The following is a 10,727-nucleotide window of genomic DNA, read 5'->3' as shown; positions in this document are numbered from 1 at the left end:
AAGATAACAGGCGCTGTTCAAAATCGCCATTTTTACTCGCATAGTATTGCCTTAAAAGTAGAGAGGGCCTTGACAATAGTTACTAATTTTGGTAAATGGGCTCTTTGCACCTAAGGCGTTGACGTCACATCTCCAGGAGCTAATGCGGCTCACGTTTTTCCGCTTTGAGTTACCATGACTGGTAGAAAAGACTAAGTCGTATTTCAGATGCAAAAAAACAATACTATTAACATTGTTGTCTTCCTAATATAATGGGCTTTTAAGTTTTCGTTAATTTCCAAACGATCCTGAATTAAGAAGATGGCTTGTAAATATCTGTCGCTACCAGCTAACACAGCAAAGTTTGCAGCCTTCACTTCACTCCGGATCAGCCTAAAACTACCGGGGATACGGATGATAAAAAAAGGAGCCTCCCTGAGTTATTTCCATGGAATCACTTCTATATTCAGCCTGAAAGAGTTTATGGGAACGAGAGAGCAGACCAGAGCCAGACAGCCGAGCAACTGATCCGCCTGTACATACCGCTGTAAACACCGTCCTATCTGAGCTCTGAACAAGAAACATGCAAAGGTAATAAAACGAAATAACACGGAGACATGAAGCAACACGGTCATGTTTTTTTAAAAGCAACAACTTTGAACCTGAACAGCTGAACCAGATCTCCGACACCAGAGCTGCGCTACTGTTAAGCTATGAGGCTTGTTGTGCTTCGTCAGGCTTCGGAAGTAAAAAGCCCGAACCATTAGTCTGTGACACTAACGACAATAAACACACATAATATACTTGAAAATAAGATAAATACATTGTCCGTTAGAATGTTTAGATACTTAAATAGCACATTTTACAAGAACAATGTCCGAGAATATTGCCTACTAGCATAAGCTCACGTTAATGTTAGCCACAAAGTTTAAGTAAAACTCACCTTCGTATCAGTGAATGTATAACGAGGCGAACATCTTAAAACCTTTCAGCTGACTTGTTGGGGCTTCGGATCGATGTACAAACCTTGGCCAAGCCCTGAAAGCACCTATTGTAAAAGGCCATTTTCAATAGATCGGAAACAATCGAGCCGCTTTACCCCGAACGCGGAAGCTGAGGTGCAAAGAGCCCATTCAAGCTGGTGATGTCCTTGTCCGAGTTAGACGACAACACAACGGGACAACAACCGATGGAAATGAAATGTGAGTCACAAAAGGAGCCCGGAGGGACAAAGGTTGCTAACGTGTTGCTAGCTAGTGGTAAGTTTGCTTATCAATTATCTTCGTTTAATTATAAACAGTGCAGTACAGATATATAACTTACGTTGGTTTCATAAATAATTATTTTATCAATTTTATTGTGACTTGTATGATTATTACTATAGCAATCATTCAGCTTCATGTTATAAATGCATGGAGGCTGTTTGTTGACATACTTTTCTTCATAAACTTAACCTGCTTTTAATTAAGCTCCATAAGACAAAGAGACTTTGATATTGTGAGGTTGTTGTTGTAACTCGTTCATCAATGTTTTTATCTTCAACATATTTTTGCAGTCTAAGTAAATGAAGATGAAAGAGGAAGCCAGAGAGATCAGGTGTTAGAAAACCTAAAGACTTTTCTGTCTCAGAAGAGGCTCTGACTCCACCAGATCACCAACCAGCTCTGAGGATGAACCTTCACATCGTCTTCATGGGGGAAGGATTTCTTTGTTTGTTTTAATGAGGAGCTAACTCATGTTAGGGACATACCAACAGTGTCATTCAGTAAATAATGACAATTTTAATGAGAATTTGATGAAAGGTTTTATGTTATGTTTATGACAGTGTCATGTCAGTCTTATGCACACCCCATCAAATAAAGTGTTACCAAAATGGTAATATATTGAAAGCACAATGTTATAATTTTTGTTCTTTAAAGTAATAACTTTCATGTTTTTTTTGTCACACTTAAATTGTCATGTTCATTGTGTTCACTTTTGACATGTAAACTGATAATTTATGTAAAGTTCATAAAGTTGAGTAAAATTGGACAATTTTAAAATGTCGGTAGTAAAACAAAATATTTGAATTATCTTGAACATCTTGTGTAATTAATCTTTCCATGTAATTGTAGCCTAAAACAATGCAAGTACTGTATTGTAATTATGCATGTAATGTACAAAATAGGAAAGTAGGAATAGACTTTTATGAGTAATTAAAATTGTACTTTTTTAGCAATAGCAGTAAATCAAAACTAAGAAGTGTAATTTAAATACATTACTAATATATTAGCAGTATATTTAAAATATATTTAAGGTATATTAAAATTATATTTTTAATATAATTCTATGACAGAATTAGTACACTCAAAATATACTAATGAAGCTTTTGAATAGTACTTAAAGTATACTAAGTACAACTTGAAGTTGTTCCAAAAAAGTATGTTTAAGTATACTAAGTATACAAAAATTGTAATTTAATACTATTTAAATACTATTAAAATATACTAAGCACAAAAAGTTGTTCCAAAATAGTACAGTTTACATGCTATAATATCCTGAATAATTTAATTCTAATTCTTCCATCTCACTTTCTGGTTAGATTTAATCCATAATTAAATCTGAATCACACCTCACACTACTTTGTCTCTTATCACAATCAGCTGTGTCACCCATAGACACTGGGACTAACCTGTGCTCCACTAAAACTGTCCGACTGAATCTTAGCTGCTCTTTGCCCCGAACTGCAGCTGTCCGAGGTTATGGATATCAAACAACATTTCCCATGAGCCTTTTAGTTAATGACTTCACAAAACAGGAAGTAAACATGAAGGAAAATGTCATCAAGCGGCTTCCCTGAGCCACGACAGATCGTACAGGTTGCAAACCTTTTCTCTTTAAACAGTTAAGTGTAGCAGCAGGAAGCTGTCACATCCCTTCTGGTGGTGCAGCTGAAGCGTTAGCATGATGCTATGCAGCCTTAGCTGTTCTGCTGGTACGTGATCGCTTTGATAAAACATCCCAGCTGTCATGTCGTTGTTTCAGACTGCTGACACTCAAGGCTAGTTTATTATTCCATTCTCACTACTCTATTGTCTTTAGCAGCTTTAGTTAGGGCTCTGTTGTTGTTCGCATGAAGACTGGCGGATAGGAGACAGTTAACGACGTTAATAATAAAAACCAACCCGTCAGATTGTTGCAGTCCATGTTGAATAATATCAGACAAATAAGCAGCTACTGCTTGTTTAAAACAGTGTTCGAACGCTAAGAAAGCGATAGCATCAGAATCACATTATATTATTGAATAAAGGACTAATTCACTGCTTTTATTAAATCAAGATCCATTTTAGTTATTTTTCCCCGCTTCCAGGAAAACTGCATTGAGTGAGCCAGTTTGAGCTGAATACTCTATGCTTCTTCCAGAAATCAGTTTGTGACAATCTGCTTCCATCTCATCTTTCTCTGTCACACTTATCAATTATTTAGAGAAAATAACTTTGCAATACTCTCCTGGAACTTCTAATATCTGTCCATCCACTCAGTCAATCAAGATGACTGTACAGTCAGCACACTGGTGTCTCCTGTGAGTTTTCGAAGGCGGCCTGGTCCCCGTCAGTCGGCCCCAGGGCCTTTGTTACAGTGTAGCTTTCCTCCATCAGTGTGTCCAGAGCAGGGGAGCTCAAGTCCAGTCCTCCAGAGTTACCATCCTGCAACTTTCAGATGTCCCTGCTCTAACACACCTGAATCAAATGAATGGCTCCTTAGCAAGTCTGTTCAGAGCTGATCCTGGTCTGTTGGAGTAAAGATGCGTCCAAAAGTTGCACAACAGTAGCTCTAGAGGACTGGACTTGAGCACCCCTGGTCCAGAGCATTTATGTTGTATAATAAATAATCTAACAACTTGAATCGTCACCACAAACTTTGTGTTCCTTTGAAAAACTTTAAGTCATTGCTGTATTCATGATTTCCATCTTAAGCTTATCCCACCTCATGGAGAAATATTTATACTAATGCGCCAAGTCTATTAGGAGGTTTACATTTAAATTTTTTTTTTCCAGGTGTGCCGTTTCCCTGGCCTGCATGATCCCTGCTTCTCTCTGTGAACGTGCTCAGGGCCATGGCTGAGGGGATGGGACAGAGGAGCCTTATGGGCATCGGTGTGCTGCTGGCTTGGCTCTTGCTTTTTCACCTGTTGGTCAATATTTGGCTCCTATGTGTGTTTACCAGCTTGCTGCTGGTGCTCGGAGGCTGGTTTGGCTCCCAGGCTATCCTAGAGTCCAACAGCTTGGTTCACCTGGAGAGGTTCATCAATCTGGAACAGGTGAGTGCATCACTAAATGGGTTTGTTTGTTCATGTATTTGCACGTGTGTGTTTCATTTTGTGTCTGCAAAATAATCAGGAAGTACTGAGAAAAGATAACCTTAGCTTAGACTTTAGTTGCATGGTCAAATGTAAAACCTTGCAAAAGCACTCATACCGTTTGAATTTGACATGGCACGGCACAACCACAAACTTTGAGTCTTACTGGGGTAGTCTGTCATAATGCGTCATTTTGAAGTGGAAGAAAAAGATAAACAATTGAAAAAACTCATGGAAGTACTCCTAAATAAAATCTTGTGCAACCAACTGGCTTCAGTAGCCAGCCAGTCAGTAGAGTCCATCTGTCTACCTCATTCCAAAAATAAATCTAGCTGAATTGTGAAGATGTTGGTAGAATGATGAACACACAAACCATGAAGCACATCATAAAAAAGTTAACGTTTAAAGATGTGCAAATGTGGAAGAGACTTGCAGCAGAAGGTGGTTCTTCAAAGTATCCACTCAGGAGGATAGAAAACGTATGCATACCTCACTTTTCTGATTATTTGCTGTGAATTTCAAAATAAAGGATCATTCTTCATTCTCCTCAGTACTGTGTACTCCAACACAGTACTCCACTTGTGTGCTTTATGTGATAAACCACACAAGTGTACTTTGTGTTGGTTTATCACATAATTTTCTCCCAAAATACATCGACGTATACTTGCTTAGAGGATTTAATGATTGTTTTCCAACAGTTGATTCTGGGAACATTGTGGCCTTATTGTTATTAGATTTTAAATGCAGTGTTTGATACTATTAACCATGACATCTTTTTATTTCGACTGCAGCTCTGTGTTGGTCTTAAGGGTACAGTTTTAGATTGGTTCTAGTCATATTTGAAAGACAGAATGTTTTCTGTTCATCTGTAGTACCACCCCTACAGTATGGAGTACCTCAAGATTCAATCATAGGCCCTATTTTGCCTATATTAGCTAGTATAGGCAGGGGGCGCTGGCGGAAATGTTTACAAAAGGGGGGCGCTGGGATTCCTTTGGGGGGGCGTTTGGTCGAAGGTAAACTTTACACCTTACAATCACAACAATACCAGTTTAGACTTTGAGCAACTTGGTAAAACTGTATTGTGTAACATTAAATCATGCCTGGCTGCAACTGTATCGATGGCAGTTCTTCTTCTTCTTCTTCTTCTTCTTCTTCTTCTTCTTCTTCTTCTTCTTCTTCTTCTTCTTCTTCTTCTTCTTCTTCTTCCTCTTCCTCTTCAGTGTTTGTAGCTTTTTGGCGCAGCTCCTGCTACTAGTAGCTTCATCGCATCAGTTCAGTGTTACACCGGCTGATGACGTTGCTGTGATCCACTTGTCTGGAGTCTGATTTTAAAATATTTTATGTTTTACTGAGGATTTTTGTACACATGTTTTGGCAGTTCTGTGATCATGTCAAAGCAGCAGCTTATATTAAAAAGTGTTTTATTTCCGTTTGAAAGCTGCCCGCTTCCATGGAAGGACAACAGAAAATCGCTCTTATAAACATGTAATTACTAAAATCACGATACCCTCACTTTGTATCCCTCTGAAAAATGAACCCATTTAAATAAAGAAATCCCTCCATGGGTGATACCTCGATAGAGAGCGTTCATTTTATAGCGTTAACACCGGAGCTGTAAGTGGTCCGGTATGAAACGGATGTGAAAGAACATCACAGCACTTTTAAATTTCAATAATCAGAATACCGAAATTGTTTCCGTTGTTTTAAAAGGTTTATGTCAGTCTGCCTTTTCCCCATCGATATGTTTCCCAGCCGCCCTGCACCTTAAGGGGTTAAAAAAAAAACGACGCGCACATTGCGCAAAACTCTGAAACAGGAGAAGCGGGACATAAAACGGAGCGACGAACTAGATGTGAATTATGGCATAAAAAACAGAGAATCCGACGCTGAACAGTGAAAAATCAACACATGGTGATTAGGAGGAGCAGCAGGTGATGAGTGAAGATTAATGATGGTCAATAAACGATAAAATAAATCTAGCAACAGGAAATAAACTAAAGTGGACATAGCAATAAACTAAGAGAGGATAATACTAATAAAATGAAACTAAATAGAAATGAATGAAAAACAAAATGCAAGAATAAACTAAGAAATTAAAGTAAATACAGAGGAATAAACTGGTATGGCAAGACCTTTAGAGCAATAATTAATACAGAGACTGTATGGCAAGAATAAACAGACACTATTTCCAGATAAAAGTGCCATGGGTTTGTTGAGACCATATGAAATATATCTTACAGACCATAACAGTAAAGAACTGATCATTTATTTATGTTTTTAATTAGATTTGATATATTTATTTCTTCAATATTATTTTTCATGTCAGTGTTAATGTCATGAGGCTGATGACTCCATGACACTTTCAGTTTGACTCATTAAGATTTAAGAACCAGATTTGTTCTTTGTAATTTCTGTCCAGTAAAACTATCAATCTATAATCAATAGACAGGTTTATATAAAGATATTATCCATGTTTCTGTCTCATATCATATTTGTATGGCATTAAAAGGACCTGGAACTTTAGTTTTTCCACTGAAAGCTCTGGTTTGCACACTAAATGCCATGTGGGTGAAATTTTATGGATGATGCTCTGATGTCTCATTCTCCTGAAGGCAGCACAGAGCTGCACCACCAGAAACAGAAACACTGAAGAGAAGAAGAGCTATGATTAATGTAGTTACAGTTCTATCCATGCTTTAATGTTGCAGAGCTCAGTCGTTTTGCAAATAGTTCAAAGTTTAAACTGGCATGTTGTTCATCTTTTATCTGGTCATATTGTGTAAGATTTAACAACTAGAAAATGGCAAAGAATAAGAATATTTTTTCCATTGATTGGCTGCTGTTAGGCCTACTGAATTTAACTTTAATGTTCATTGCATTTTTTGTAAACACCTGTGAAAATAATTTCTATTCCCATGGCTTTTTTGTTCTCTGGGAAATTATTTCTGATGATAAATACAGAAACAAGCATAAAAATCAAAACATCTACAATAGTGATAGTAATATTAATAATAAAATAACAGTAGCCTACAAATTCTTTGGTGGGGGGCCGGTGAGGGACCTGGATAAAGGCCAGGGGGCGCTGGCCCAAAAAACGTTGAGAAACACTGAATCAAGAAGCTGGCTATGGACAGAGCTCTGTGTCCGAGCACATTCAGAGATTTTATTGTTTGGCATTTCTGTAAGGCCTGACATGGTAATTTACTTGTCCTGACTGGTTTAATTTGAGTCTTTATTATTATGCGTTTTTACCGTATATGTGCTTTTATGAATACTGTACAGCACTTTGGTGCAGTTAGTGTCTGTTTTTAAAATGCTTTATAAATAAACTGAAGTATTTATAAAGTGATAAAATATGAAAAAGTGGTACATGTGGTGTTATGAGGCTCATTTGTCTCAGATTTGTTCTCATCTGCATTTCAGATTCAGTCATCTGCAGAGGACGAAGAACATTTGGACCAGGAGATCCATAACACAGTGAGAAAAATAATCAGAGACTTTGTCATTTCATGGTACTCCACTGTGTCCACAGAGAGTGGTTTTGAATTAGAAGTTCAGGAAGCCATGATCTCTATGGCCATGAAGCTGAAACAGCGTGCCAAACACATTGACAGAAAGGTAAGAAGCTTTAACAACATCAGGTACATTTTGATTTTGGAAATCATGCACACACAGTAGGACAAGAAACTTTTTGTATTTTCTCAGGAGCTGACGCAGAAGGTCCTGAACCTGGTGGGCGGCCACCTGCAGGACTACCTCACGGCCAAGGAGCTGGCCAAAGAAAAACAGCACAGTGAGAACGAACAGTTGTGGAAAGCGTATTCCTCTATCGCCACTCCTCACGTTGCTATGAGCGACTATTCAGCAGAAATCAACTACATCCGAGCCGTTGTGGCTCTGCTGCTGCATGTTTTGGTGCCACCACCTCACTTAGAAACCAACACAGGACGATTTGTCGTTGGGGAGCTTATCACCTCTAATGTCTTTCTCCCTCTAGTGGCTAAACTGTCAGACCCTGACTGGTTAAACCTCCTGATCATAGAAATCCTCTGTAAGTCCAACACACAGCTGGACTCTGTTGCATCCAAACTAGAGACTTGCAGCTTGCCATTACCTGCTGCTGAATCTGAGACTCCAACTCTACAGTGTGTAACTCAGGCGAACAGAGAGTCACTTCAACAAGGAGCAGAGACAGAGCTGACTGATGACACTGAAGCTGCTCTGCCTGAACTCCATGCCTACGATGCGACTGACACAGAGGAGGTGAAGTTCCCCCAGACTTTCTCTGGAGAAGAGGAAGCTTCTCGACCATTTTTAAGATGCTACCTGAGAGGAAGAAAGTCCAACCCATTTTACCAAGAAACTGACTCTGATCCTGACTCTCCTTTGGCAGACTACAAACCCACCTCCACTGATTCTTTGCTCATGATAGGTCAAGTAGACACACTGTATAACAGATCCAAAAGTTATATCACAACTGCTGAGGACAACAATAGTATAGACTTGGAGGAGGTTTCCCCAAGTCCAGTGGACGGCTCCTATCCTAAGGTCTTGTTGAATTCAGTACTTGTGGACAGTCCTAATGACGGGTGCCTGTCATCACTCAGGGACACAGAGATAACTTGCAGTACCAACAGCCTTCAGGATCTGAAAAGAGAAAACAGTTCCCCTGCAGCAAGTCAAAGCAGAGAGCTTGTCTTGGGTGTAGAGCCGACTGGATTGGGGAATCCTAGCGAGCTGATCATGGCTAGTCCACTGCAGGGCTGTTCTCCTGTGTCGACATTCAGTTTTGAGCCCCTTAGCAGTCCAGAAGGACCGATCATCATCCAAAACCTCCGCATCACTGGTACCATCACAGCCAAAGAACATCGCGGCACTGGCTCACACCCATACACTCTTTATACCATCAAAGTAAGTGATGTTTCTTTTGTCAGTCTCAGAAGAAGTTCTCCCGGTAATATATTTTTAATATTGCTATCCAGTAGTTTGCAGACTGTTGTTAAACTGATGATCTACTTGGATTTTCACACACAACTATCTTTTGTCAGAGAGAATTATGCATGGGCAAAAGGGTGAAACTTGGTGAAACTCAAACTTGCTGGATATTTCTAAAACATAATGATCTTTACTTTAAAGTTATGTACATGCAAAGTGCACTGTGTTACACACAGTCTAACCTGTACTAGAAATAAATAAAGCTGTTTTGGTTTCCAGTATGAGACGTCGGTGGGTTATGAGAACCTGGAAAGCATCCAAGAAGGCTCTGAGCCTATAGAGTCAATAGAGATAGACTCAGAGAATCCAACCCCTATCCAGCCTGTGGCATATCACATGGTCAACAGAAGATACAGCGAGTTCCTTAACCTACAGACTCGACTTGAAGAAAAATCAGAACTGCGGAAATTCATCAAAGGTAGGTACAACTGCTTTTGTTCAGTTGGCTTTGTTTGTTTTACTCATTTAAAAGGTTTTGTCTGTAGAAACCCATTTACTTTAACACAGTGATTTCATACTAAACTAACTAAAAATAAAAAGACATGTAATCTACAGACTAATTATTAATTTAAAGGTAATGATCCTTAAACAATCTCTAAAATTAGTAATTAAAGGAGGAGTGTAGCAGCTCCCCCAGCTCTTGAATTACTAATTCAAGGGTTTTTATTTTCGTTGAAGATCAACCATGATCATCACAGTCACCACAATAACCTCAGTCACCGTGAAAACGAAAACATATACAAACATTGGAAACATAAACTTACAATACAGACAAGAAGACAAAACGTGCCTCGCTGCTTTCACTGGGGAACACTAAGTGTTGATTTCTTTGTGCCAAACACACCTTGACAGTTGTTCAAGTCATTCATTGGTACAATGATTCTGCCAGCTTTTATAGGGCTTGCCCTCATTAGCTACGGCAGCCTGTGAGGTACATACAAACTCCTCCACCCCCAAACATTACAAAGTACAAATACCTTTAAACAAAACATAAACCACCAACAGTACTAATCAAAACAGACAAACATCCATAAACTATCTGCAACATTCATAATTTAGAAAATTCACTTTGAATAATTTACTTTACAAATTTAAATAATTTAGACAATTTATTTTAAATAGTTCACTATCCATTACAAGCAATATGTAAAATCAACTTTTCTTGAGCTTTACATTATGTTATAATAATGTAAAACATCAACATCAAAAACATACCTGGAGTGCATTAATTCTTTCATGCGTGTTTTAGAAATCTTCTAATCTCCATGGCAACCATTCAGCTGTGCAAAATGCCTGGCTGGACCTAGCTCCACCTTTGAGGACACAACTTCTCCTCACAGCTGCAGTTTTTACCTCACAGAGTCGCACACCCCCAACCCCCCAACTCTTCCACTCAGCTACTTCAGACTAA

At 38.8% G+C, this 10,727-nt stretch overlaps 1 protein-coding gene and 1 long non-coding RNA gene across 5 annotated transcripts in view; both read left to right on the top strand.

Moving 5' to 3' along the window:
- Positions 1-1,110: 1,110 nt before the first annotated feature.
- Positions 1,111-2,058, top strand: LOC148155674 (uncharacterized). Its single transcript, XR_015765007.1, has 2 exons — positions 1,111-1,238; positions 1,535-2,058. It is a non-coding gene; the product is annotated as an uncharacterized LOC148155674 (long non-coding RNA).
- Positions 2,059-2,678: 620 nt separating this feature from the next.
- The window catches only part of LOC106908904 (sorting nexin-19), a 54,289-nt gene continuing 46,240 nt past the window's right edge, over positions 2,679-10,727 (top strand). For 2 of the 4 annotated variants that reach the window (XM_088011485.1, XM_088011484.1), the window contains exons 1-5: positions 2,679-2,953; positions 4,017-4,279; positions 7,745-7,939; positions 8,027-9,232; positions 9,536-9,734. In XM_088011485.1, coding sequence (XP_087867611.1) covers positions 4,076-4,279; positions 7,745-7,939; positions 8,027-9,232; positions 9,536-9,734 — 1,804 coding nt within the window. In that variant the 5' untranslated portion in view covers positions 2,679-2,953; positions 4,017-4,075. The remainder of the gene's footprint in view (positions 2,954-4,016; positions 4,280-7,744; positions 7,940-8,026; positions 9,233-9,535; positions 9,735-10,727) is intronic. The other 2 variants (XM_014975164.2, XM_088011483.1) reach the window with 2 other exon arrangements.

Source organism: Poecilia mexicana, unplaced genomic scaffold (assembly GCF_051168715.1).
Source record: "Poecilia mexicana isolate PSO_F unplaced genomic scaffold, ASM5116871v1 scaffold_13, whole genome shotgun sequence".
Taxonomy (NCBI): Eukaryota; Metazoa; Chordata; class Actinopteri; order Cyprinodontiformes; family Poeciliidae; genus Poecilia; species Poecilia mexicana.
Note: the sequence above shows the minus strand (reverse complement) of the source record. Positions and strands in the feature narration are given on the sequence as shown.